Source organism: Brassica rapa, chromosome A03, assembly GCF_000309985.2.
Source record: "Brassica rapa cultivar Chiifu-401-42 chromosome A03, CAAS_Brap_v3.01, whole genome shotgun sequence".
NCBI classification, from domain to species: Eukaryota; Viridiplantae; Streptophyta; class Magnoliopsida; order Brassicales; family Brassicaceae; genus Brassica; species Brassica rapa.
Window position 1 is genome coordinate 1383979 of NC_024797.2, and position 25173 is coordinate 1409151.

General features: G+C 39.3%; 5 protein-coding genes across 10 annotated transcripts; 2 read left to right on the top strand and 3 right to left on the bottom strand.

Annotated features, from left to right (window-relative positions):
* The first annotated feature begins 838 nt into the window (after positions 1 to 838).
* On the top strand, positions 839 to 2853 carry LOC103855741 (nucleolin 2). The gene is made up of 6 exons (XM_009132758.3): positions 839 to 1574; positions 1659 to 1726; positions 1818 to 2138; positions 2213 to 2332; positions 2408 to 2575; positions 2661 to 2853. The coding sequence occupies exons 1-6, from the start codon at positions 1539 to 1541 to the stop codon at positions 2662 to 2664; spliced, it is 717 nt and encodes a 238-aa protein (XP_009131006.1). The 5' UTR covers positions 839 to 1538; the 3' UTR covers positions 2665 to 2853.
* Positions 2854 to 3092: 239 nt separating this feature from the next.
* Positions 3093 to 4316, bottom strand: LOC103855742. Its single transcript, XM_009132759.3, has 2 exons — positions 3422 to 4316; positions 3093 to 3319 (listed from the first exon to the last, which is right to left on the bottom strand). Exons 1-2 carry the CDS (start codon positions 4073 to 4075, stop codon positions 3236 to 3238), a joined length of 738 nt encoding a protein of 245 aa, XP_009131007.1. The 5' UTR covers positions 4076 to 4316; the 3' UTR covers positions 3093 to 3235.
* A 73-nt stretch (positions 4317 to 4389) lies between these two features.
* LOC103855743 (formin-like protein 20) lies at positions 4390 to 11950 on the bottom strand. 2 transcript variants are annotated; one of them, XM_009132760.3, is made up of 17 exons: positions 11351 to 11937; positions 10295 to 10998; positions 9666 to 9887; positions 7222 to 9578; positions 7016 to 7130; positions 6853 to 6924; positions 6666 to 6764; positions 6539 to 6580; positions 6349 to 6429; positions 6219 to 6269; positions 6042 to 6123; positions 5758 to 5852; positions 5607 to 5678; positions 5414 to 5530; positions 5224 to 5292; positions 5071 to 5137; positions 4390 to 4960 (listed from the first exon to the last, which is right to left on the bottom strand). In XM_009132760.3, exons 1-17 carry the CDS (start codon positions 11421 to 11423, stop codon positions 4794 to 4796), a joined length of 4485 nt encoding a protein of 1494 aa, XP_009131008.2. In that variant the 5' UTR covers positions 11424 to 11937; the 3' UTR covers positions 4390 to 4793. The 2 variants fall into 2 exon arrangements, 1 of the variants encoding a protein (XP_009131008.2); XR_004456115.1 differs by lacking the exons at positions 4390 to 4960; positions 5071 to 5137; positions 5224 to 5292; positions 5414 to 5530 and having other exon boundaries at positions 5614 to 5678; positions 6219 to 6262; positions 11351 to 11950.
* A 1764-nt stretch (positions 11951 to 13714) lies between these two features.
* Positions 13715 to 16740, top strand: LOC103855744. 5 transcript variants are annotated; one of them, XM_009132761.3, is made up of 5 exons: positions 13715 to 13945; positions 14144 to 14245; positions 14629 to 14891; positions 14979 to 15459; positions 15540 to 16740. In XM_009132761.3, exons 3-5 carry the CDS (start codon positions 14664 to 14666, stop codon positions 16412 to 16414), a joined length of 1584 nt encoding a protein of 527 aa, XP_009131009.1. In that variant the 5' UTR covers positions 13715 to 13945; positions 14144 to 14245; positions 14629 to 14663; the 3' UTR covers positions 16415 to 16740. The 5 variants fall into 5 exon arrangements, with proteins under 5 accessions (XP_009131009.1, XP_009131011.1, XP_009131012.1 ...); XM_009132763.3 differs by having other exon boundaries at positions 14144 to 14190; XM_009132762.3 differs by having other exon boundaries at positions 13765 to 13945; positions 14147 to 14245.
* Positions 16667 to 25103, bottom strand: LOC103855745 (DNA annealing helicase and endonuclease ZRANB3). The gene is made up of 25 exons (XM_009132765.3): positions 23131 to 25103; positions 22694 to 23053; positions 22483 to 22615; positions 22063 to 22238; positions 21774 to 21847; positions 21652 to 21687; positions 21482 to 21572; positions 21260 to 21319; positions 20819 to 20990; positions 20659 to 20730; positions 20355 to 20557; positions 20115 to 20216; positions 19908 to 20018; positions 19740 to 19805; positions 19559 to 19657; positions 19269 to 19430; positions 19024 to 19167; positions 18866 to 18943; positions 18352 to 18663; positions 18087 to 18274; positions 17892 to 17994; positions 17636 to 17781; positions 17447 to 17526; positions 17132 to 17313; positions 16667 to 17027 (listed from the first exon to the last, which is right to left on the bottom strand). The coding sequence occupies exons 1-25, from the start codon at positions 23602 to 23604 to the stop codon at positions 16917 to 16919; spliced, it is 3735 nt and encodes a 1244-aa protein (XP_009131013.2). The 5' UTR covers positions 23605 to 25103; the 3' UTR covers positions 16667 to 16916.
* Positions 25104 to 25173: the final 70 nt, after the last annotated feature.

Consider the following 25173-nt stretch of genomic DNA (forward strand, 5'->3'; position numbering starts at 1 on the left):
TTTGATTTGGGCTGGATCCAAAAATAATGACCCAATATAGATTTGTTATTAATATTACTTAATTGCCCTTAATGAAACATGCAATGTTAGTGAAGGAACCATACCCCTAAGGTAATTATGACAATATGATCCTGCTTTAATAGTATAGATAGACTAAAAAACTGAAAATTTTATTTTCGAGGTATTAAATATTTTTTTTTAATGTTCAACAAATAGTTAAGAGACTTAAAATTCTTTAATCAGATCAGTCAACTCAGAGCTTTGGTACAAAAAAAAAACATTGGAAGATCTGAAATTGCTATCCTACACCAGACAAACCAAACCAAACCCGGTTCAACAGTACCATGATTGCTAATTGGTACCGGAAAACATCGTACCGAGAAGAACCGCAAATCGTTTTATTACAAAAGTAACCCTAAAGCTATTTGGTTAGCTATTCGTTTGGATATGTCGACTTTAGAGCATGATTATCGCGGTTTCCAAAACCGGTTTCTGCGTTTTTTTTAATGTGTGGGCCCCACTTTTTTAAAAAAAAAACGGTCCCCAAAGTCGCGAATTAAAGATCGCTTTTGGGCCAGTTTTTCCACTGTTTACGGATCCCATCGACACATGACGGCCCGCGATTAGTTCAATTTTTTTTTTAGGACAAAAAAAAAAAATTTAAGGATCCCATAAACGGTTTTACTGTTAATCATGCTCTTAGCTGCTTCGTTAATCAATGGGAGTTGGTCGGAGACACCAGAAAGGTAGCTCCTTTACGGACCCCGCTTCCTCAAGGTAACATTGTAAGAGCAAGCGCATTGGCGATTGTAAACTGGAGTTCACACGGTTACCAAAAAAGTAAAATATTAAAATAATCCAATATGCATGACCCTGTCTCGCCACGCTCCTTCCGCATGAACCCGGGTCATTACAGTTTAGCGGGCCCCACGCCACGTGGCAGCCCGCTATTGATCAGTTTTTTTTTTATTTTTTTTTTTTTTAAAAAAAAATCAAATGAAAAATAAATAAAAAAATAATAAAAAATCAAATTGGTAACCCCAACTAGGGATTCATTAATGCGCTTGCTCTAACATGATCTTTCTTGGAGGGTTGTTCGAAAATTTAGAGAGAGAAAGTTATCCCCTTGATACTGTGTGAGTGTAGTTTCTCATAGAGTATGTGAGAAACTGAGTATGTTAGTGTTTCTCATTGTGTGCGTGTGTGTTGAAATGCTTGAACCAACATGTATAAGAGATGTTTATTATGTGAACTTTGATAGAAGGCAAGGCCTCAGCTAGGGTTGATAAGTTCTCAAAAAGCGATATCATTGTTTCTCCATCAATCCTATCTGCCAATATATCACTGTAGCCGTCGTCATTCACCTTAATGTAGTAGTATTTATTTGATACTATCTCATTTAACCAACTTTTGCCCTAATTAATTAAATAAAAGGGGATTATAAATTTGCTTCTCCCTCTCTCTCTTTGATCGAAAAAAAAGGTTCGGAAATCCCTAAAAAAAACCAAAAAAAAATAGGATCATCATCTTCGTTGTCGATGGACGAGTACTCTAGCATGAAAGCCGCCGCCGAAGTAATAATAATAATCTTATCCTCCTTATCGCTTTCTTCTCCCTCTCTTTACCTCTGATTTTGCGAATTATCTGATTTACTGTAGGGGAAGAAATTGCCCCGTTCGGATCTTATGGATACTGCTAAACGAATGTTTGAGGAGCAAAGACGCATGTCAGTTGATGCTCCTCTTTTTCTATATTTTGTAATCTTCCATGTGTTCTTCTTGATTATTATTATTATTATATCCTTTGATCTTAATTAGGGTTAAGATTTCCGTGGAGGGATACGATACTTCGATGATTCCTGCAGTTGATATCGCCAATGCGTTGACGAATCGTTTCAGTTCATGTGGACGAATCTGTAATCTTGACATTCCCAGAGACCCTATAACAAATGTTGTCAACAGCAAATGTTCCTTTTTCCAACTCTGCGGAGGAGAAGGCGCCGAAGAGAAGGCCTTGGCACTTGATGGAACTGACATGGGAGGGTGGAATGTAACAGTTAAGGTGTTACCTCACGATGATCTTGAGTTTACTACCGATCAGCTGGCTGCTATGAGCATTTCACACTTTAAGAAAACCAGGTAAGTTGCATGCATCCTTTTAGACATTGAGAGTTCTTTCACCACTCATCAATTGAGTATATATCTTCTTGCAGGAGCGAAGGCGTTTCCGTTAGAGGATATGACACTTCCCTTCCTTCGAATGATATCAAGAGCGCTTTGACTAAGCATTTCGCTTCATGTGGAGAGATAACTGATGTTTTTGTTCTCAAAAGGTTTGTATTCTTCCTCAAATGTGCTTAATTAATTTTCCCCCCAACTGAAAATCATCGTTGGTGCTTCTTATACAGACGGGCTGTTATTTACTTTTTCGGATGGCATGCAATAAGTAAGGCGGTTGAACTCAGTGGAAGTAGCGTGGGAGGATGTGAACTAGTTGTTAAGGCTTTGCCAGTACCTAAAAGAAACCTCGGCCCACCTCCTCCACCTAGTCTTCCTTTTTGGCTATACTATCCCTGGTACATTACATAAAATTTTATTTTTGACTATTACTGTCCCAAGTAAAACTATTTCTCATGAGTTGGTTGGTGGTTTATTTTTTAGCTGAATGTGTTGAGGCTGCTCATAAGATACATATGGCTCAGAAGATGACGGCAGAGTAGAGGATAAATATCAGAAGAAGCTAGACAGAACCTAATGTTACCCCCTTTTTTTTTTACCACTCGGTCTCTCTTATTAATCGTGTGATACAATGCAACCTCTTTTTATTACATGGTCTTTCTTATGTTTGTTTCAATGTTAGTGTTTGTGTGTGGATGATATAATTAAGCGCAATAACCATTATATCTAGAATGAGCTAGTTTGACTAATAAGTTGGATTAATTAGGTTAGAAAAGAGCAATTGACACAATAGTGTACATCTTATATCAGATCTACATTTGCAATTGCCTATAATATCATCGGCTTATATATGACATCAAAGATTGCGAGAATCTACAAGTGTGCATTCAAATTCAAACTAATCAGGACCAGAAGGAACCAGAAAACATCTCCATTTGTCTTGTTTTTATTTAGAGAGATTGAAATGTAAAGAAATTGACAGAAACAGAGTGAGTTGCGAAAGAATATAAACAAGAAACAAAAGAATAATTAAGTAAAGCTAAAAGAGTTTAGAATCATTATCTTCTTGACACCATCTCCGTGTGGTGTTTTATGAGTAACTCATTCATTTGAGCAATCTGCTGCAAAAGCTGAACTATCCTCTGTGCCAAAACAATAAAATATAATTATGTAAGTCACATTGTCTCTTAGACATTTCATCGAACAGTTCGTATGCAGAAAAAAAAAAGTGAACAAATACGTACCTCGTCTCTCTCTTTGATCACATCTCGAAGTTGACCCGTGGTTTCTCCATTGACACGTCTCCGACGAACTCGTACACGCATCCACCACCAGATAGCAACGGCGAGGACGGGATAAAACGGTCGGAGAGTCGTTGAGAACCATGCCAACACATTCTTTAACTTGGAGTACGCTCGTACAAGAAGAAGCTCCCACCAATGTCGGAGCACGTCATCAGCTTCACGGTACAAGACCTTCCTCGGCGGCGGAGATTCCCCGCCTCGTTTCGAACCTGTCAACGGCGGCGATTGTCCGTCTGAATCAGATTTTTCTTCGGTTGTTTCCGACGGAAGCTTCTGGTAAAACTCACACGGAGAGAGCGGCGGTTGTCCGTCTGAATCGGAAGGAGACAGGGAAAAGGAAGAAGAGGAAGCAGAGCCTCTCGAGGAAGAAGACGGGGATTCGGATTCAGACGATGGAGATTCGAGGTATCTGTTATCGAATTCGGAGACGGAGACGGAAGAAGCGAGCTGGAGATTCTCGTGGTTGACCGGCGGGAAGACGAGACGGTCGCCCTTGGCGAAAATTGGCGATTCTCTGATGACAACCATTGACGAAATAGGATTCAATGGCTTAATCAGGTGTTGCTCACAGTAAAGAGATTCATCTTCTGCCATTTGATTTGAGCTGGTAGGGTTATAGATTACGCGAGGGAGAGAGGATGCGTGGGGGAAGAAGACGAAGAAGGCAATCCATGAAAGTTTTCAAACCTTTGGGATCCCAAGAACACGAGATTTGTGTTCTGTTTGCTTATTCGTTGGTTTACTTTTGTCTTTATTTTATTAAATGTCGACGTCACATTCGCACGTGCCGCGTAACGCTCTTCTTTCTTGTGTGCGTTTGCGTTTTACTTCATATCGATCAGAATCAAAGAAAGAAGAAGCTAGTAGGTTGTTATTTATCAGATGTCTTGAGCTAGTTTGGTCTCATGTGCTTTCAAAGGTATTTAAAGAACATTGATATCGTGTAGATACAAAGTTACACACTACTACATCTCACTCTCTCTACCTGAAACCTATACAACATTTCAATCTATCAAAACTTCCTCTAATAATCAGGAAAAGCAAAGAATGTACAAGTTAGAATTAATCAATATGGTGTCACTCATGTTAACGTGAGAGTGGAGGAAAGACCTGCCTCTACATCTTCTAATAGTTCCCTCGATAGCCCCGCCCTGGCGAATAGCTCTCCCTGTAGGATCCAGTCGTGTTTTAACCGCCCTGTGCCACTCTGTGGAAAGTTTACATGAACAGCACCACCGTCTCTACTGCCATCAAAAACCATCTTGGTTTTGCTTGAGAGATTAAAAGGCGGATCTAAGTTTTTTTTTTTCGGTCAGCTATCATCATCATCTGCTGTTTTTGTCAGATTGACTCCTTTCGCCTTCTCCTTCTCCATCTCCGCTTCCTTAGCGGCTTTCTTCTTCTCCAATTCCTCTTGCTTGATGTTCTCTTCATGTGCTTTCTTAAACAACCTTATGAAATTTAATAAGGTCGCAGTAACTGCACCAATCGATCACCAGGCGATGTTATTAGCTATACAATAACAATCAACGACTTTCTAGTGTATTGCACATAAAGAGAGGATGAAGTTTATATATTCAGCGCCAAACCTTGTTCAAATGGACAACGCTTGGGATCCTCGCCAAAATAGTGCGCAAGTGCATCAGCATTGTTTCCCTGTCCATTACATAAACACCAATTCAGGATCAAACATCATGTCAAATGTAAGATCTCGGGGATGTTAGTAGAGGTTGACAAATTACCACGACCGAGTAAAGACTCGTTACAGCTGCAGTTTCAGTCGTTGCAACGGAGATAAAGTCCTTTAATGTCTGTTATCATAAACATAAAACTAGGTTTTAGGATCCGGAAAGCATGTGGCACAATCATGGATACTAATCTCAAATTCATGACTGATAAAAGGTATGCAAAAGACAGAAAAAATCAACATACTTTGCGGAAAACTTCTGAAACAGGACCATCACTTTCGGATGCATTGAGCTCCTGGTTCAGTTTTTCCAGTCCTTTGATTATAGCTTGCATTTCCTCAGCCAGCGATTTCAATTGTATCTGAACCAACAGGACAATCAAATTATGAGCTGATTACAACTATGGAGTGAGGACCGATAAAATCACAAACGCAAACCTTTGAAGCTGATTCAAGACTCTCAAGATCCTTTGGGAAGTCCAGTAGATCTGATCCCTGGGAAGCAAGGACCTAGACAAAAGATAGAGGAGAGTCAAACCTAACAACCCTCAACAGAATCTAGTGGCTGCGTTTTGAGATTGTACTTTACCTTGCAAAGATAGTGCATGAGAGTCATCTTGCTGTTAGCAGCACGTGTATCGCTTAATTTTGATAAACTGTCCAATTTGAATCCCACTGCAGCTCCTGCAGAAAGCAGAACAAGGGTTCTATCAACCACAACACGTATTCAGACAAAACAGGTACATAAGGTAGCCAAACAAAGCCACCATTCTTGGACCAAGCCCAAATTTAACAGATAGAGATGTTTACTGTGCTGTGTTAGGAAATGTTCTGAGCAGAAAGATGTAATATAAGAATAAAAATAATATTTACCCCTGGCAGTTCCTTGGTTCAATGTGTTACCCAGGTAAAGAATCTTTTTCATAATTTCTTTAAGCTTTGGTGAAGTACGGACCTGATGAACAACAAGCAACGAGGAAAAAAAGTCTAAGAAAGAGACATACATACGGACTACACAAAAAGTAGAGTAAATTCTTGCAAGCATCTGACCTCCTCACACGCAGAGTTTACCGCAGTTAAACTTTTTTTGAACTCTGTTATCTGCACAGATATCATCATTAACAATAAGACCAATAATTTACATCTACATGGACAAAAGTTAACGGTAATAACACCGGACCTGAGTGCCAAACTGAATCTTGAAGGAAAATACTCTCATCTTTGATTCTACTCGTGGCACCTTCATTAGCTCTAGGAAGTACTGTGGTAGCAAAATGGATGAGAGACCAAAAACTCATTAGCTAAGCAAATTTGTACAACTATTTTATAGTAAGAGACAAAGATTGGTAATCTCAAGATTTTAAACAGACCTGCTCACACTTTCCCAAGACTGCCTTGTCACCAGTGTAGTTCTACAGCAAAAGAGTCAATTACAACCAAGATTCAGGACTCGTGTAAGAAGAATGACATTCAAAATAAAGAGACAAGTCAGGTAACCTTTAGAAGTTCCATCTCCTCCTTGGTTGGACAAAACTTTATAAGATTCTCTATTTGATCACTATCTAGTACAGTATCATCCATTGCCAGAACTGCAGCCTGGATAGAAGCAATATAAAATTGTTAACAATTATCATTGCTATAAGAGTAATGACTTGTACTCAACTAAGTAGGTAATGGAGCTTACCATCATATCAGGCAGTGGCATCTTTACTTTCGTAAGCATAATCTCCGTGTTATTGGCTCTCCTAAGGTCAATCTAGAAACCATAAGAAAAAAACTTAAATCAAACAGAGTGAAATATTTATATCTTATAAAGAAATGCAGGTAGTACTTAGATTCAGCATTACCAGTTGAATTTTTTCAGGCTTTGCTCCAACTGATTTTTTTCGAGATTTATCAACCGGTTTTGGCACTATAGCAGAGAAAAGGGTCTCTATTTCTGATACATCAAACTCTGGTGCACTGACAGAAAAGAAGAAAAAAAAAAGATAGATTAATTCCAAACCGATCTCAATAACTCAGAGCAATGCAAAGATAAGTTAAGTCCAATTACGTTTGTCCCTGTCTCTGTAACTCGTCCCATAAGCTTCCTTGCAAGGCCCTTGTTACTTTAACCCAGTGTAGTGGCTTCAGGGAAGACTTTTTTTGAGCTGAAGACCCCAAACCTGGACGTGAAAGACCACGCCCTCTTCCTGCACCCTTAAGATCTGGAGGTCCACCACCAGGAGGTCTTGGTCCAGGAGGCGGAGGAGGTCCACCACCTGGAGGTCTTGGCCCAGGAGGGGGAGGTGGACCAGGAGCACGGCCGCCTGGAGGTGGTGGAGGCGGCGGTCCCCCAGGAGCTCTGCCACCAGGAGGCGGAGGCGGAGGAGGGGCTCCTCCACGCATTGGAGGAGGTGGTGGCGGTGGGGCACCTCCAAGCATAGGAGGAGGTGGTGGCGGTGGGGCTCCTCCACGCATAGGAGGTGGTGGTGGCGGTGGGGCTCCTCCAAGCATAGGAGGAGGTGGTGGCGGTGGGGCTCCTCCACGCATTGGAGGAGGTGGTGGTGGTGGGGCTCCTCTATGCATTGGAGGAGGTGGTGGAGGTGGAGCACCCATAGGTGGAGGAGGTGGAGGCGGTGGTCCCCCAGATCTAAATGGAGGAGGAGGTGGTGGCGGAGGACAACTAGATCCAAATGGAGGAGGTGGTGGTGGTGGGGGAGGACCACTAGATCCAAATGGAGGAGGTGGTGGTGGTGGCGGAGGTGAAGTTTTACCAAAAGGAGGGGGTGGTGGAGGAGGAGTTCCATAACTCGGTGGTTGAGGAGGAGGTGGGGTTGGAGATCCATAACTCGGTGGCGGAGGTGGAGGGACTGAATGTGGCTTACTAAAAGGAGGTGGAGGAGCAGAAAAGCCGTTGATAGGAGATGACTTGGGTGATGGCGAAGGTGCATTACTCAAATAAGGCAGCGAGGAAGGAGTAACGTGATCTCCATTTTCTTTTGATGAGCTAAAAGGAGGAAGTGGTGGTGGTGGTGGCGGTGGAAAATTGTTAGATGTAGAGCATGCCTCATGAGTTTCAAGAGTTGAAGTATACACAGACTTCCACGGTGGAGGAGGTGGTGGAGGGGGCAACATGGTTTCACTGTTTCGCCTAACAGATGCAAAAGGAGGTGGTGGTGGAGGAGATGGTGGCAATGGGAGCTGAGATGTTTGAGATTGGCTGCTGGTTTGTGGTGGTGGAGGAGGTTGAGAAGTAGAACATGTCGTAGGAGTTGCCAAAGCTGAGGCAAACACAGACTTCCAAGGTGGAGATAGTGGCAGTGGTGGCAACACGGTTCCAGTTTTTGGTTTCTCAGATGCCAAAGGAGGAGGAGGTGGTGGTGGAGGCAACATGCTTCCACTGTTTGGTCTCTTAGATGCAAATGGAGGAGGTGGCGGTGGTGGTGGGATCTGAGATGTTTGAGAGTAGCTGTCATTTTGGCTCGGTGAAGAGTAAGTAGGCGGTGGAGGTGGAGGCGGAGGAGGTGATGCAGCCTCACTGCTTAGAGAAGGTTGCTCTGGCGGTGAAGGTGAATGCTGCGGTGGTGGAGGCGCATAATGTGGAGAGGCAGGCAGAGAAGGCGGCTTTTCCTTTGGGCTAAACTCTGGTGATAAGCAACTTGGAGCTCGACTCCTGACATCTGGTGAAGAAACAGACGCTCTCAGATTTTTACTCTTAGCTTCCTTGGTAACCACCCCATCAGGTGATGTAGCTCTTTTACCATCCTTGAGAGAAGTAGTTATCGAAGCTGGAGCACTGTTAATCCTTGTATGGGGATACGCCACATGCATAGAGTCTTTATATGAGCCCTTATTTGAAGGAATCCATCGAGAAACTGCATTAGGCTTAGCCATTCTTACATTAGACTTTGGTTTCAGTGCATCTCCAGCCAGTTTTGCATTTGCTCCCACCTGTTTCCTTGGTTTAGCTTGTGCTTTCTCTGCTGTTCTAGAATCATTTTCCTTTGCTTCCATGGTCCTTCTCTTTCGCTGCTCATCACCATCGTCTATTCCTATATCCTTCACTGAGTCAATACTGGTCCCATCTGATCTATACTGTACATCATCAACAGTGATATCTTTAACTGGATCTGCGCTAGCCTCATGTTTATGATTTGAATCATCAGATGCACAATCTAGAAACGCATTGGGTTCTACATCCCCCTTCCACACCTCTTTACCCTCAGAATCATCTGAAGCACTATCAACAACCACAAAACCATCTGAGTCTCCTCTCTTCAACTCATGCCCATCAACCGCATCGCTAAAAATCTCCTCCACCTCATAAAACTCATCAGGTGAAGCCATATCAAAATCGCTCTCATCATCATCTGACACTGGAGCTGTTGCGATAGTAGGCACCACAGAATCAGCACCAGAGAAAAGTACCTGATACATAATATGAGTATATGCATTCAAACTTAACAGCCTCGTTTAAACGGATGAGGAGAGAAAAATTAAACAAATGGACCTTACCTCTGCCTTAAACTCCTTTGGGAACTGGTCCTTAGCGTCCCACAGTATATCCATCTCTTCGCGTTGGACAATTAATATATTAGCGCGCACAAACGCCGTGTGGAACATGATTCTAAAGATAATCTCTTCACGCACCAAATCATCGTGCAAGTGTATACATTCCAGAACAACATCCCCTTGAACACGGCACTGGATATCTAACTTCACCAGGATACACTCTTCCTGCAGATAAGATCAAGATAATGAACATTGTCTAGAGAGAAGCGTTTAGCTGCTATAATAAAACCACCAAAAGAACTCCTATACTAAACAAACAATGTCTTGTACATAAATAAGTGTGAGGATCATATTCATATACTTTCCTCTGTTTCAATCTATTTGATCTCTAAAGATTATTTTTTGTAGCAAATTAAGCAAAGTTTTCACTGTTCTAGATAAAAAGATTTTTTTTAATATTTGTGACCAATTAGATAATACTACATTTTTTCTTATTGGTTGAATTAATGATTTTTTACCAATCCAAGATAAATATCATAAACGTTATCATTTCCTTAATTTTTGTGCATTAACCTTAAACACCAAGTAAAATGAAACAGAGGGAATATGTGACAAAATGGTCTGAAAAGTACCTGTTGGTAAAGGCGAGTGTGTTTCTTTGTCTTTGGTGTGGAAAACAGAACTACGGAACTCCTGTTGGCTCTGGCCTTAGGGTCCTGACCATAAACCCTCACAATCGGTCTACACCCTTCCCTCCCTTCAAAACGTGGGAGATCTCTGAGAATCAAACAATCTAAAAGAAGAGGCGTCTCCGAAGGAGGCCAATCAGATCCTAAATCTCTTCTAGAAATGTACTGAAGATATCTGAGCTGAGAAGGCTGCGGGTTTAGAGGAGACAACAGATGAAGAAGCTCCTTGGGAGCTTGCTTGTGCACCATCTCAAGAGTCTTCACCTCGCCCTGATACTGCTTCCTGTACAATAACAGCCCTGACAGCATGAAGGCGAGAACAGGCCAGCCGCCTCTTTCGCAATGCATCAACAGAACGTTTTGTTGACCTTCCAGAGATAACCAGCTCTCGCTAGACTTTAGAAAGTGATGGATCATCTCGAGAGGTAGAAGCGGACAGCTCTCGTAGTGCCGAGGATAGTCCATAACCGTCATGTCGTACTGAGACAGCACGTCTGATATCTGACTCCGCTGGTCTCCTTCTCTGAAGTTGAACACCATGAAGGAAGCATCAGGGAAATGATCCTGTAGCTGAGCAACGATGCCGCCTAAATACAGTTTGTACTCATCCTCTCCCATAACATCGCTCGAGAAACAGCAGTCAAAAACTGCAAAGAAGAATAGGAGACACACAAAAATAGTCAAGCTCTGGAACTGTTATCAGTGCACTATACGGAAGTGCAATGTAGCAGCTCAAACAAAACAAAACAAAAAAAAATAAACTTTTCAAAGAATCATTGTGACCGAATATTAAATGGAACCATAGTTTGGTTCTTTCCGACAAAGATAAAGATTCTGATTCCTAAAACCTCAATAAAGTTGAAAGCTTTAACAAAGCCTACGAGATACAAAGTTCAGCTCAATTAACATCAATTGCCAAAAAAAAAAAAAACATCAATTGCCAAAAAAATCTCATCTTTTTTTTTTATCTTAACAGAGAGGAAGGAGAGCAATGTATACCGTAGAGACGCTCGGAGATCTCGAGAAGGTGATCGGGAGGCTTCTTGTAGAAGAAGCGACGGAACAGCGCCATCCCGTGGCGCTGTCTCTCCTCCGATCAGATCCAAACCGTCGATTTTTTTTAGTAAACTAATAACCCGATCATCCTCGGAAAGTCAAATTCCGTTGACCTAAACCCCAGATCTCCTTCTTCCCCCAATTCTGGTTATTCGCAAACCCTAATTTCACCCAGCAAAACCAAAATTAGAGACCCGAATTGGAGAAATTTCGTCCCTCACTACACCGATAATCCAATTTTGGAACAACCCAAGTCGTAATTTGAAGGCCAACGACGCGAAGTTGTGAAATTTTTAGAATAGTTGTGTTTTGCAAAATTGAATTGATCAATGTACAATGGTGGAAGTCCTGTGAAACGTGGAAGGGAAGAATGTTGGAAGGTGATCAAATTAGTTAGAGAGGGGAGGAAGTGAGAGTGAGATTGAGAATTTCAGGTGAAAGGAAGGAGAAGAAGAAGAAGATGAAGCAGAAAGAAAGAGAATGAGGAATCAATGAAGAGATTTCGAGAAAATCTTCCAGCATTTTTTCTCGATTAAATATCCTTATTAATTATAGCAACAAGTTTTTTTGATTTTTTCTCATATGAATATTTCCCGACACACGACCATTCTTCTCTAGGTGTTTGTCTGATCCAACGTGGAAATGTAAAAACAAAATATTCATTATTACAGCCAGTCAACCACGTTGTAATTTAAAAAAGAAAAAAAAATTCTAACATCGTTGTTTAATTTGATTCACATTTCTATATTGATCATTCGTAAGAACAAGGTTTAATTTCTTGATGATGTAAAAATACTTTAATAAAGGGAATTGTCTTTTCTTATCCAATTTAAAAGGGAATATCTTTCTTTATCAAACACGACAAAAGGTAGGGATAATACATTAAAACTTGTCCTCTTGCAAATAAGAGGCATCCACACGCATTGTTGCATAACATTACAAGTTTACAACTATCTTCTTCTAAAATGAAGGAAAAAAAATCTGAATGCTTTTATTGAATAATGATACAAACATAATGATAACCAAGATGGTGGTTGACTGGTGGGTGAGAAAAGAACTTTAAAAGCTGCTAAAAGGCCCGAAACATGTGAAGGTTTTATCAAAAGATCGATCATTTAGTTGAAATGGAAGCGAAAGAGATGCACACATCCTGAGGATGTCTTTTCATAGGAATCTATTTGTTTAATCAACCGAGACCCATGGGCCATGGATATGAGTTTGGGCTTACTTTACTTAATGGGCCTACGACCTTCACGACTTTGTTACTACACAGAGTCACGTGACTTTATTATCACTTTAAACCACGTGCCCCTTCGTCTCGACTTATTGGTCCTATTGTTGATGATGTTTCTTGTGCAGAAAATAGAATTCAAGAAAAGATTAAATACTGTAATTTCTGCGTGTGAAGAGGTAAGATGCTTTTCAAATTTTGGTAGAGTCCATATGCATTTCTCTTTATTTGCTTGCTCATCATCCATCCATCCATCCATCAGGTGCTTACTTCACAAAAGCTAAAAGAAGTTATGAAAGAGACTATGTACCTGGGAAACACACTGGACCAAGAAACTGCAAGTGGTGAGTTAATATATTATCATGTACTTGTTCTCTCTGAACGCAAACTCTTTTGAGGTTGATACCTTAGCCTGCTTTCTGCAGATGATGCTGCGGTTGGATTCAAGCTGGATAGTTTCTTAAGATTAAGTGATACACTTGCTCCTAACAGCAACATGTCTCTCATGCATTATCTTTGCAAGGTAAAACTATAAAACCAAAGAAGCACCCCCATCTAGTTTCTTCATGATTCAAGCTGGATAGTTTTTTTTTTCCTTGCCTCTACTCTCTTTGGTTGTAATGGGCTCATCATCATCAGTTTTGTCCTGACAAATATTTTCAGATAAAATTGAAGTCTCTAGCTGATGAAATGCAAGCGATAAATTTGGGGTTGAATAAACTTGAGCAAGATTTCATTGCATCTTAAGAGTGATGGTCCTGTTTCTGAAGTTTTCTGTAAAGTATGTTGTTGGCTATCAATACTCAAGAAATTTGACATAAGTTCCATCTACTCTATTAAAACCAGAGTTTTATGTTTTAAGTTTTTTTTTTTTTAATGATGACAGACATTGAAGGAGTTCGACCGATAACCAACGGATCTACATTTGTCTTCTTCTTTTTTAATTCCCTAGATTAGCCCGGTTCGACCGGATGGTTTGTGTTGGTTATTTTTTTAATGATTTTTTTTATTCTTACAACAAAAGAGGATTGGTTCGCTCGCTGCTGGATCTAAATCTTATTTTAGTAATAGATTTTTTAATTTTTTAAAAAATGTACGAAAAGAGAATAATATTCAGAGACTGAAGAGAGAAAGACAGAGAGAGAGAGACATTAAAGCTAAGAAAAAGACAAAGAGGAAGAAGGGAAGAATCAGAAGAGAGACGGAAAAGGTTAAAAAGACTTAAATAAAATCTTTCTCTTTTGGTTTTGTTGGAGTGTTCTTTTCTCACAGCTCTCAAACAAGTCTTCCACTGTTTCGCTTCTTCTGTAAGTTTTCTCTGTTTGTCTTTCCTGGAAAATCCTCTCTTTCTTTATTTTGTTCAAAGATAATGGCTCGGCAGATCTCGAATACGCACTTCTTACTTAACCACAGCTGGAAAAAAACATAATCCATTTTTTTTTGTTGTCTTCACATTTTCTCGGGGAAATAAAAAAGCTTATTTTTCTTCTTCTCTGTTTTCTCAGCAGCTTGTAAAGAAGATTGAGACGAATCTCGGAAAATCCTTTGATTGGTTATTCTCTAAACTAAAAAAAAAACTGTTCCTTTCTCCTTTTTTTGTAATAAAGGTAGATCCTTTCTCTCATTCTGGTTTTTTTTTTCACTGATAAGGTTTCTGAGTTTTATTCCTCTGCTTTCTCCTATGAATCTAGCTCTCAAAGTTTTCACCTTTTTGCTTAGTTCTTCTGTATTTACAATGTCTTAGCTAGTTAGTTGCTGCTTTTAGAAAGCTTTCCACTTTTGAGTCTTTTGAAAAGAAAGAGAATATTAGTTTTCAAGATCTTTACGGCAGCTTTAGTGTAGTTTTGCTTAAACAACTCATCCCTTCCAAGTTTTGTTGGTAACGAGATGAATCAAAAAGAACATTTGATGATGCCTTGTGTTGTGAAAATTGTTATTTACTTTGTACAACTTCATAAGTTTTGATTTATTCTTCTTTATTGGTAAACAGTGATACTGCTTACAAGAGTGTGAAGTGAATGAAAGATGCAGCACGACAGCTTCTTCCTGGGGTGCAATCACTTAAACCGTGACATTACTACGGATGCGAGAACCGGCTATCGTTTGTATCCTGTTCAAGACATTGATTCGGTGTTATCAAATGTGAATGTTGATGATACATTCTCTGCGTTGTGTGGTGATCTTTATGTTAGACAGTTGAAGGAAACAATGAAGCACACCATGCTTGTACAAGAATCCGTCTTTGAAAGTCAGGTTCGTTAATGCTTCAGTCTCGAGTCTGAGTGTTCCATGCTTCATCCAGTTCAAGAGTTTGATTCTTTGCTTATTTCTCATTTTCAGATCCATGAGCTGCATCGTCTGTATCAGAGGCAGAAGGAACTGATGATGGAAATGGAGGGAACTCGACAACACGAGGAGGCCTTGTACCTTAACTCCAGTGTCCCTAGCCTTACAACACACTGGATGAGCTCAAACGTCTCCATTTATCAAACTAGGAACTTTCCTTATGAAGAAAACATTCCTAATCAGACTGAAGCTGCAGATAATGTCAAGAAGCCTGAGAAGATGGTCTTGGATCTGGAGTTACCGGTTCTTGAGTGTCATGATGGAGAGGAAGAGACAAGTTTGATGAATGGTGAAGTTGCAAACTCTCTGGAATCTGGTAGCCAGTCGAATAAGCTGCAGTTTGATTTGAATGAGCCGGCCGAGACCGAGGAAGACTATCAGTTCCTGAGTCCAGTTTCATCCAATGAGTCTGATAAAAAGAATGAGGGAGAAGGACGTTCAGTAAAGGGTTCCTGCTGGATGTATGAAGCGCAAGGTAACATAATGTTTAACATTAAGTTTTACATATTCATTGAAGCTTTAGTTGATCTTATACTACCACTTCCTTTTGAGCAGGTTATGGAATTGACTTGAACATGTCTCCCCTTTCATCTTTAGAGGAAGTAAATGTTGTTGTTAAGAAGCTTGGAGCAGAGAAACCTCAAGAGTGTTTATCAGGGCAGTCACGAGAGTTAGTTCAAGCGCTACCATGTTTAAACAGCACTCTACTTTTGAACAAGCCACATGACTCATACAAGCCAAGGAAGAAGAAGAAGAAGAAGAAGGTAAAGCTTGGTCCAGTCAAAAAAACTTTCAAAGGCTCAGATCTTGACCTGCACTCAAGTGCTCAAGCCACTACTGATAAAGGGACTAAAGTAGTTGGGAAGAAGAAACGGAAGAAGAGCAGAAGGATATGTCTTGTTAAAGAGGGGAATTATAAAGAGATATCTGCAGCTGAGGCTATGGTTGATATGTCTAGAAAGTCTGATCGTGAAGCCTCTGATTTCATCACTTACATAAGCAGAAAAAATCTACTTATGTTGGCTGAGGTTTCTTCTTTGGTTGTTGGAGGCTACGAGTTAGACTATTCTGAGGCCACGACAGGGATGAATCTGGAGGACCACAAGAGAATTCTGAGATCGAATACTACTGCAGTTAACAAAACATCAGTCTCTAGCATTGTCCTTAAAAAGCAGAAGAGGAGCTATGTCAAGGGGAAACGCAATGATGACCTGCAAGGCACATTTTCAGAATGTGAAGCCAGCGAGGAGGATCTGCAAGTAAAGGTAGATGAAGTTTCTGGCCAAGAAGGGGACTGCGAGTTCCCCAAGAAGAAGAGAAGAAGCTCTCTTAAACGGACAGAGGATTTCACTTGGGGAGCCAAGAGTAAACGAAGACGAGTCTCTAGGATTCCTGCTGTTGATTTTCAGCATATGATCATCAACCAATAGTATAAGCCAAACTAAAGAGATGACTACAAGAATCTTAGTGGAGATGGGTTTTGCAAAAGTGTCTTGTCACAGAGATCAAGACTACAAAGGAGAATCAAAGATCCCTATATACTTTTGAATATTTTGAGGATTTTTTTTTTTGGGGGGGGGGGGGGGGGGGGGGGGTGGGGGTGGAGTTAGCTATGTCTAGTTCATCAAAAATGATAATGATCGTGTTGAAACTAGAGTTAGTGCTTATACATAGCTGAGAAGAGCCAACTCGAAGTTCATTACTTTTCATTACGAATCATAAACAAGAGTGAAACAATGCATATCGTTTGTGAATCTCTGAAACTAGTAACAATGATTCTCTTAATATTGAAAACAAGGGGATCACTTTGTTTCTTTGGTCATACAGAGATACAAACACCTTTGCTTTGGCATATCAAAACTCTTTTAAAACTCACTACAGTTTCTTCTCTACAAAATTGAAGGCCAATTTACAGACGACTCAAGCTGACCTTTACGAGACAGGATTGATTTTCTGGTCTGTGGAGTACGAACTGCCTGGAACTTCAACCAGAAGGTCGTCCTCTTCCTCTTCGTCTATCACTGAAACCAAACAATCAGTCTCCTGCAAAACAAATAAAACAAAAGTTCAGTGGAACATTTATAACTCATACAACAAACGTGGAGTTGTGCTACACAATGAATCTTGCAGTGTAATGTACAACATACCTTTTTGTTTTCGTTAGCCGAGAGTTTTGTTTTCTTTGGAATGTTTCTGAGTTCCTTTAAAGTGTTTTTGAGTTGCTTCCTCGCTTTGGACCGTATTATTTTGCGTTCTGCGCATTGAGCTGCTGTGACATCGGCATGGCAGGCCACACAAAGCGTCCTCATGTTTTCCAGCCGGCACTCACCTATGAGTGATCCAAATATTCAAGAAAACTTGCTTGGTCAGTTGAATGTTCATATGAAATCATGTATATGAGAAAATTGTTAAGAATGATGTTTTATATCGTGAGTGGTCTAGTGTATAAGGTTGTGACTCACCTCCACCTCGGTAGACTGGAATAATATGATCCGCATGCCACGCGTTTCCCTCGGCTGGATCATTAACCAGGGTCTCGAGCCTTTTGTCATTAAAGGTGAAAATAAAGCAATTAAATTTCAAATATAATTTGCATCTCCAAAACACAACGTTTGAGAAGTATAAACCAAAAATTGGGTGAAGTGGCTTACAAGTTCTTTCGGGCAAACAAGACTGGAGCAACTTTGTTTATGTATTCACGCCGTTTTTCCAGTGGTAAAGGCTTTATGTATCTGACAAGTTGGTGGCAATCTAAGTTGCAGTTTGTGCAAATTCCATGTTCTATCTGAAAAAGTTCCTGAGATGTTGAAAACGAACACCTCTTAGTGATGCATTAACGAAGCAAATGAAATGAAACTTGTCAGCCATAACATAATGAAAAAATTGCCAAGAGTCCGAGAGACAAACCTGGCGAATATATCTACTGCTTGTTCTTGTCCGGTAATCTTCATAGCATTCAAGATCACAGAAAAGATCCTCAAAATACTCAGGTTCTTTGGCGTTGTTTCCCCTAAAACAAACAAAAATGTATAGACTTGATGATAAGACAGTGAAATTTCTTTTTACCAAACAGTAGTGAGAATGCACAATGTTTTCACTCACTTGCAGGGCTTTTGACAGAATTTACAGAGTGGTTCGTTGCTTGTGGTCCAAGCTTGGGTGTATTCTTTTTCCTTTCTTTGGTGACCACTCCGAAGATTAACCCTTCTCCACACTGCATTTTGAGGTAAAGGAACACTGATCTCTGAAAAGGGTGTATTCCGTCTTTTGCTCCCTCCTCTGAGCAATCCCTGAGGGAGAAAAACTCTTAATAATTATTTTGGAATCCAATATTTGAAAAAACAAATTTTAGCTTGAAGATATATACCTCACTGTTGTGACTAGTTCTTTCACTCAAGTAGCTCAACTCCAGTGATAAAGGTAGTTGCAAAGGCTTTCCAATTAGTTTCCTCTTTTCGATCGGCCGTAATGCTTTCCACTCTTTCATAAATTCTAAAATAGCTCGCACATGAACTGGATCATCCGTGAGGGATTCAGGCGAATTTTCTTTTTCGATGAATGGAGTTGAATTGCTTGCTTCAATCTCCTCTGGTCGGAAGTTCTGGAAATGAGGCCTTGGTCGTGGATCTTTCCCAGGAATGCAAGAATATAGATGAATTCTTCCAGTGTTCTGGCTCACCTGAAAGAATGTAAAAGCAGAGCCATAAGCGTTCAGCTCCAAACAAGTAGAGCTGAACAATATTGATAAATTTCACAACAGAAATGAGAAACAGATTGTATCTTGGATCCAATAAACTTAGACAAGAGAGCAAAAACCAGTTTATTTCCTGACCAGCCAAGGCAACAATAATAACGGATAAAATAAGAAGAACCGACTTTACCTCAAATCGCAGAGAATCGACGAGTGGAAAAAAGGAATTGGAATCATTCTCTTCCACAACCCCATTATCAGCAATAACCTGCTTCATAGATAAGGGTACTTATATTTCCGGACATGTCAAAGAAGTAAAGTAGACGTTCATAAGAATTATGTTCATACATTTTCAGGTTGATGATTTTCTTGGTTTTCCCGGTCTAACATAGTAGAAGAAATGGTCTCAGAAGATCTCTTCTCAGATCCGGAACCATTTTCAACAGAAGGACAGAAGATTTTTAATATTTCCAAATGAGGATTCATGTTGTCCTGCTCAGCCAAAATAAAAAGTAGTCAGCAGAAATGAGAGAAAAGCTGAGTTCCATAATCAAGGAGTAGGAGTTTGATCAATGGCAAGTAAAGATATAAACCTTGAGATCAATAGTATTTGATACATCCGTCTCAGATCCCAGATCTTCACAGCTTTCTACAATGTTGTCAGCTATTACTCTACTAGCTTGTGATGATTGTGCGTCAGGAATTTCTCTTTCACTGCTTTCTTCAGCAGGCTTGAAAAGATGTGCTCTTTCGATCTGTCCGGAAAGAAGTTAACCAAAAATATTAATGGCCGTCATATTCCCTATCAGGGACAAATTAAAACCTAAGACATGAATAACCCTCCACTGAAAATTTAGAGAAAGAGCTGAGATTTAGGAGGTACTTCGATTTCAGTCTTCGCATCATATTTTCCATCAGTGGTAGATGAAATACGGTGCAATTTCTTGTTCAGATTTTGCCAATTTGACTCGTCCATAGTATCCTGTCACATAAGAGTCGTTATTAAAGTATAAGACATAAGAAAAACTTCAAGTGGCAAATATGACAGTAGCAAACGAGTTTACCTTTGCGCAGAAGATATAAACATTCACTGCGCTTGTTTGGCCTCGCCTATGTGCTCTATCCTCAGCCTTTAAAATGCAGTCAATTGATTATTCATGAAGCAGCCTTCTCGCCTTTTGAAGAAATAGTCTTAGGAAAGGACCCCAAAATAAACAGTACATGCAAAATACCTGAAGCAACAGTGACGGTGTTTTAGGCAATTCCACAAACACAACATTTTGAGCTGCTGAAAAATCAAGTCCAACTCCCCCAGCTTCTACGCCAATTATTGCAACTTTAACCTTGAGGAGAAATCCATAGTATATGTCAAATACCACATATCCTAACAAGCCAGTCCTTTAAAGAGATGATAAACATATAGGTGATACTGTGCATACCTCACTAGAAAACTTAAATGTCTGTACAGCCAATTGTCTATCTCTTGGCAAAGTCGTCCCATCAATGCGGACGAAACCAATGCCTTTATCACACATAAATTCCTGACAAGCAAAAATCACACCAATTTTTTTTTAAAACAGACTACTTGCTCATAATATGTGAATGGAGCTGCATCAAAATAATAACAAGTTTAAAACCAGAACAAAACGAACGAGCAGGCAGAAATAAAGCATACTGACCTGAACTCCATCCAGAACCTTATGGTGATGTGCAAAAATGACCATCTTATTTGAACTTGTGTCTTCATTAATTTCTTCAGGGGTATAATCCAGTCCTCCTGATATAAGTGGATGTAAGGATAACCATTCACGAAAGGCAGAAAGCTTTGCAACACCAAGTTGTTGATAGGAGAGATTCCCGGATAGTTGATTATCCTTGTCACCTAATGCACAGCAAAAAGAAAATGATTCAAAAAAGAGTGTAAACATATGAATAGAGAATTATCCCTTTGACATCCATGGAAAGAAAATAGTTTAAACATACAGTCAGGATCATCTGGGTCCACTTCGTTCATATCTCCATCTTTATTTGATCCATGAGCCAGTTGAGCTATACCTACAAAGGTAGCTTGTGTTAACACGTGGATGAACTACAGTGGTTAGCTAAATCTTAAGACCGAATACTCAACCTCATGAACACGTACCTTCAGGTTCATGTGTGTTCTCTGTGACATCTGTTATAGCCGCATTTGGTTTATTAGCATCACTGAGAATAGTCATTGCTAAAGTTATATCAGACTTCTTTAGCTGTATGGTTACAATTTGTCTACGTTTTGGGGGTAACTGTGTTAAAACATGCTGCTTCAGTCTTCTTATCTATAACAAACGAAAAGGGATTTCACATCACGTAGTTCTTTTCCAACGCAAAACACAATGCAAGAAGCGTTAATTAAACTGTGATCTGTGAAGGTTGGAAATATTTTCTCTCAAAAGTTTCAGTTAGGAAATTGTGTATTTAAGAAATCTAGGAATACTTATAAGTTATAACAGAGACTTTAAAAATGGGTTGCATACTCAGTTCATTCTGAAGAAAAATCGATGAATAATCATTAATGCCAAACTGAAATCGAATAACCAGGACATACCATCACTGTTTGGTTTAGCAGCACGTTCAACTCCAGTAAGCGAGTACCCTTTGAAAAATCCTGAATCAATCAACATAGCAGAAAAAAAAAGAATAACTAAGATAAAAAGAACCACAGTTTATTTTAGGAAGGAAGCGACTATTAAAAAAACGTAACTACGATCGCAACTGGGAGTATCTTGCACTTATAGTAGAGAATCATGAGGATAAAATCCATATCTACCTGGAAAATTTTCCCCTGTATACCTCTGACAAGCCCGACTTCACAATAGGTTTTCGCAAACTCATACTTGTTCTTTCCCAGCAAACCAGGCCTGGTGACGGAATCAGTGTTAGAAATCTTAAAAGTAATGCGACACAAAACGTTTAAATCAAAGTTCGCAGATGACTTGCCATAGCATGTTTATCTGATGGAAAATGTCAAAGGGCCTGTGGTCACCTAGGAAAAAAAGATAAATTACAAATTCGAAGCAAATAGAAGATACTGATTTTACTAAAATTTTAATTTCCACAACCTCGATAAAGATGGAGTTCCTGACAAGAGCACTATGTGCTTAACCTTTTCAGCAACATCAAGAACTGTCTGTATCTGCATAACATAACCAAAATTGTTTAGAACATCAACCTTATATAAAGAGCATCATTTTTTGAGGATGTTCTTGAGGTGTAAGAGAGAGTGTCACTGAATCATCTCTGTGTTAATCAAATGCAATTAAATTCAAGTAGGAAATCATAGAGAAAAAGGACACAGGTAAGGTATGCTTACGAAACTCATTAGTGACAATAGCAAAGTTTTTAAGATACCTCAGATGATTCTGAATTCTTCTTTGAACAACGTACGTGATGAGACTCATCTAGTATCAAAAGGGCCCATTCGCGCTCAAGCATGGTTTTCCGAAGACGCTGAAGCATCGTGTATGAGATAACCACAACTTTTGGCCATCTTGGTAGATAGGCAGGATTATTCTGATGACCGAACACTGAAAACCAAAAAGTATCATCAAACTCAAATTTACTTAACGAGATAGCCAATTAACGGCTCTAACTACTTAGAAGCTTTCGGTTTTTAGCTCATATGGCGCAAAAGTAAGAGGACGAAGTAAAACATAAAAGAGAATCAAACTAGAGTGGAAATGAGCGGAGTAGCTAAGTCAACTAACATACTTAACAAGTGCAATATGCAGAAGTTTAAAAGCGGATAGGCAATAAAGTAAAGACTTTTACCGAGATGTATGTCAGAAGGCAAACAAAACGGCAACCAACGCTCCAACTCTTCAGCCCACGAGTAACGCAAAACCGCTGGACATACAACAAGTACGGAACCCTCACTCATAAAGCAGCCAGCAATCGCAATAGCCTGACAAAAAAGAATCAAACTTTCAGATAACAAAACTATCAAAAACTCCTTCACAATACCAAATATCATCATCATCACCTGAAGTGTCTTTCCAAGCCCCATTTCATCAGCAATAAGACACCTCCCACCTCTCCTTAACCCAAACCTCAGACCATCAACTTGAAAAGGCAAAAGCGAATCCACCAGTTTCCTCGGCAAGTTCCCAATCAGCTCTTCAACCTTCTCCTCGGCAAAATGCTCATGCTTACACGGCTCCCATCTCCCGGAAACGTACGACTGAGAAAGCTTCTCAACGACAGCAAACGTAATCCAAGGAATCTCCTCGACTTCAACGAGCTTCGACCTTCTTAACCTCCCCAAAACCATACTGTAATCTCTGATCTTATACACACCAGCTTTGCCTCCGTCTTGGTTTTGAGTGTAGTGCGAAGGCATCGCCTGAAAGGTAAAAAAAAAAAATCAATTAGAGAGCTCACGAAAACTAATTTGAGATTCGATTAGATTCCTCTTCTCACCTCGGAGAGAATCTCGTTCAATTGGCGGAGGCAATCTTGCTTTTCCGGGAACCGGAACCCTTGCAATTGAAGCGGCGTGACCGAGAACGAATCGGGAGAGCAGATCTCGAGCCTCGCGCGGAACTTCTCCACCACGCTAGTGTTCGATCCTGGTTCTCGCGAAACGTCGTCGTTTCCGCCATCGAGCTTCCGGCACTTGGATAGCCGGAAGTCATGTCGTCTCTGTGGGTTTTGTGAAGAAGAATCATCAACCGAGGGGTTTCGTTTCTCCCCGAGCGTGAATCGATCTTCTTCGCCCATTGGATTAGGTTGTGGGAAGTGAAGAAGAGAAGAAGAGAAGAAGGACGTTTGAATTTTGAAACGTAAGAGGAAGCGAGCAAGCGAGAGAGAATGAACTGTGGAAGAGAGTCGCACGTGCCCAAGTAATATAAGGAAATTAATTCCGGTCCACGAATATAAGTTCTGGTACGACATGAAACCTATCAAACCGGAATCCCAATTTAAACAGAGGCTAATTTCAAGAACGTTTTAAATAACTAGGACTTGGATTTGATCTGAACCAAAATATTTAGTTTTCAGTTCAATTTTGATAATCAATTTGATAATTAAAAAAAAAATTGGTTCATCACTCAATAGTTCGGTTTTATTTTTAAAATATATAATCAAATCATACTACAAACAAAAGTTCTTAAATTAACCGAAAATTTGATAGTTTTTTTTATCAATTAAATCAAAGCCGACACGATCGTTTTACTTTGGCAGAATATTCGTTAATCAGACTGCTTTGTTTTTGTTCATATCATTTAAAATAAAATGAAATAAAAAGCAAAAAAAAAAAGTCATGCAATCACTGCAAAAAAAGCTTCTTCTACACATATTCAACAAAAAAAAATTAATGGGTTTTGAATTCAATTGACTTGAAACAATACAAGATTTTCTTAACAAATTAGAATTAAAAATCAACTTCTTAAAATTTTAATGAAGTTTTAGAACTAGAAAACAACCTCCTAAAATTTTCATTTTCTGCTATTTGAACTAAATAAAAATCGACCAAACTAACAGTTGTACTGAATTTGCATGCCTATTTTTCTGGTTCAATAGTCAAAATTTTAAAATACCTAAACTCATAATAAAAACAAGATAGTAGAAAATAGATTATTGATTACGGTGAAAAGTTTACTATTCAAGAACTTCATAACAAAATTCATAAGTGTTATCTCTTTTTCTTACGAATCTTGAATTTTAAGTAGGCAGTGATTAGCTTTTAACTATTTGTGAAGATGTGGATTTACTTTGAATCTTCTTCATCTAAGGTGTTACACTATTCTCTTGAAGAGAAATTACAATTTTAAAATCCCCAACAAAAGTTTAACTTTACTCATTTTCTAATAATTTTTTAAAAATCTTTCTCAGATTTTTGTCCACTCTTCGTAGTGAAACAGCCCCTCAAGAAACAATTATGATACGCTCCACCGCAGTTGCTACATCTTTCTATGATAATAAAAGAAAAAGATAACCAAACAAAACAAAAGATAATGATAACAATTTTGTTAAGAAAACCGTTTACCAAATACAACGCTAACCTTCAAGAACTAATCCACAAAACTCTTGTAAATCAATTACAAGAGGTAATTCCAAAACCCTTTGCCGGTGATTATAAAAATTTGTAAACTTGAAAATATAGATTTTTTATTTTATTTTATGGATTATAGATTAACGGTATTAAAAAGGGATTATAAGAATAAACTCTTAAGATTATTTTAATAAATATTTTTGGCTTAGTGCATTGCTGCTTCAAACTACAAAAAAAAAAAAAAAAAAATACAACCAAACTATATATTTCTAACCAAAATTTTGAAATGAATTAACCAAATTTTTGAACCGGAACAATCAAAATTAGTTGAAATGTTCCAAAAATATTTGCGTATTTAAATTGAAATTGAAAATTTTGATTAGTTTCGGTGAATTTTAATTAATGAACCAAAAGAATGCCGAACATCACCGTATTTTTGTCTGGTTTAGTTCAACACCATTTTATAACCG

Excerpts from the sequence above, each read along its gene's own strand:
- LOC103855745 (XM_009132765.3), bottom strand. The coding sequence starts at position 23,604 with ATGTCGTACCAGAACTTATATTCGTGGACCGGAATTAATTTCCTTATA. Across the intron at positions 22,616-22,693 it reads GGCTTGGAAAGACACTTCAG|GCTATTGCGATTGCTGGCTG; the intron begins GTGATGATGATG and ends CTTTTTTGTCAG. Across the intron at positions 19,658-19,739 it reads TTTATATCTTCTGCGCAAAG|GATACTATGGACGAGTCAAA; the intron begins GTAAACTCGTTT and ends CTTATGTGACAG.
- LOC103855743 (XM_009132760.3), bottom strand. The coding sequence starts at position 11,423 with ATGGCGCTGTTCCGTCGCTTCTTCTACAAGAAGCCTCCCGATCACCTT. Across the intron at positions 7,131-7,221 it reads TTACAGAGACAGGGACAAAC|TGCACCAGAGTTTGATGTAT; the intron begins GTAATTGGACTT and ends CTTTTCTGTCAG. Across the intron at positions 6,765-6,852 it reads TGCCACTGCCTGATATGATG|GCTGCAGTTCTGGCAATGGA; the intron begins GTAAGCTCCATT and ends GCTTCTATCCAG.
- LOC103855744 (XM_009132761.3), top strand. The coding sequence starts at position 14,664 with ATGCAGCACGACAGCTTCTTCCTGGGGTGCAATCACTTAAACCGTGAC. Across the intron at positions 14,892-14,978 it reads AATCCGTCTTTGAAAGTCAG|ATCCATGAGCTGCATCGTCT; the intron begins GTTCGTTAATGC and ends TCTCATTTTCAG. Across the intron at positions 15,460-15,539 it reads CTGGATGTATGAAGCGCAAG|GTTATGGAATTGACTTGAAC; the intron begins GTAACATAATGT and ends CCTTTTGAGCAG.
- LOC103855741 (XM_009132758.3), top strand. The coding sequence starts at position 1,539 with ATGGACGAGTACTCTAGCATGAAAGCCGCCGCCGAA. Across the intron at positions 1,575-1,658 it reads GCATGAAAGCCGCCGCCGAA|GGGAAGAAATTGCCCCGTTC; the intron begins GTAATAATAATA and ends GATTTACTGTAG. Across the intron at positions 1,727-1,817 it reads TTTGAGGAGCAAAGACGCAT|GGTTAAGATTTCCGTGGAGG; the intron begins GTCAGTTGATGC and ends GATCTTAATTAG.
- LOC103855742 (XM_009132759.3), bottom strand. The coding sequence starts at position 4,075 with ATGGCAGAAGATGAATCTCTTTACTGTGAGCAACACCTGATTAAGCCA. Across the intron at positions 3,320-3,421 it reads TGATCAAAGAGAGAGACGAG|AGGATAGTTCAGCTTTTGCA; the intron begins GTACGTATTTGT and ends GTTTTGGCACAG.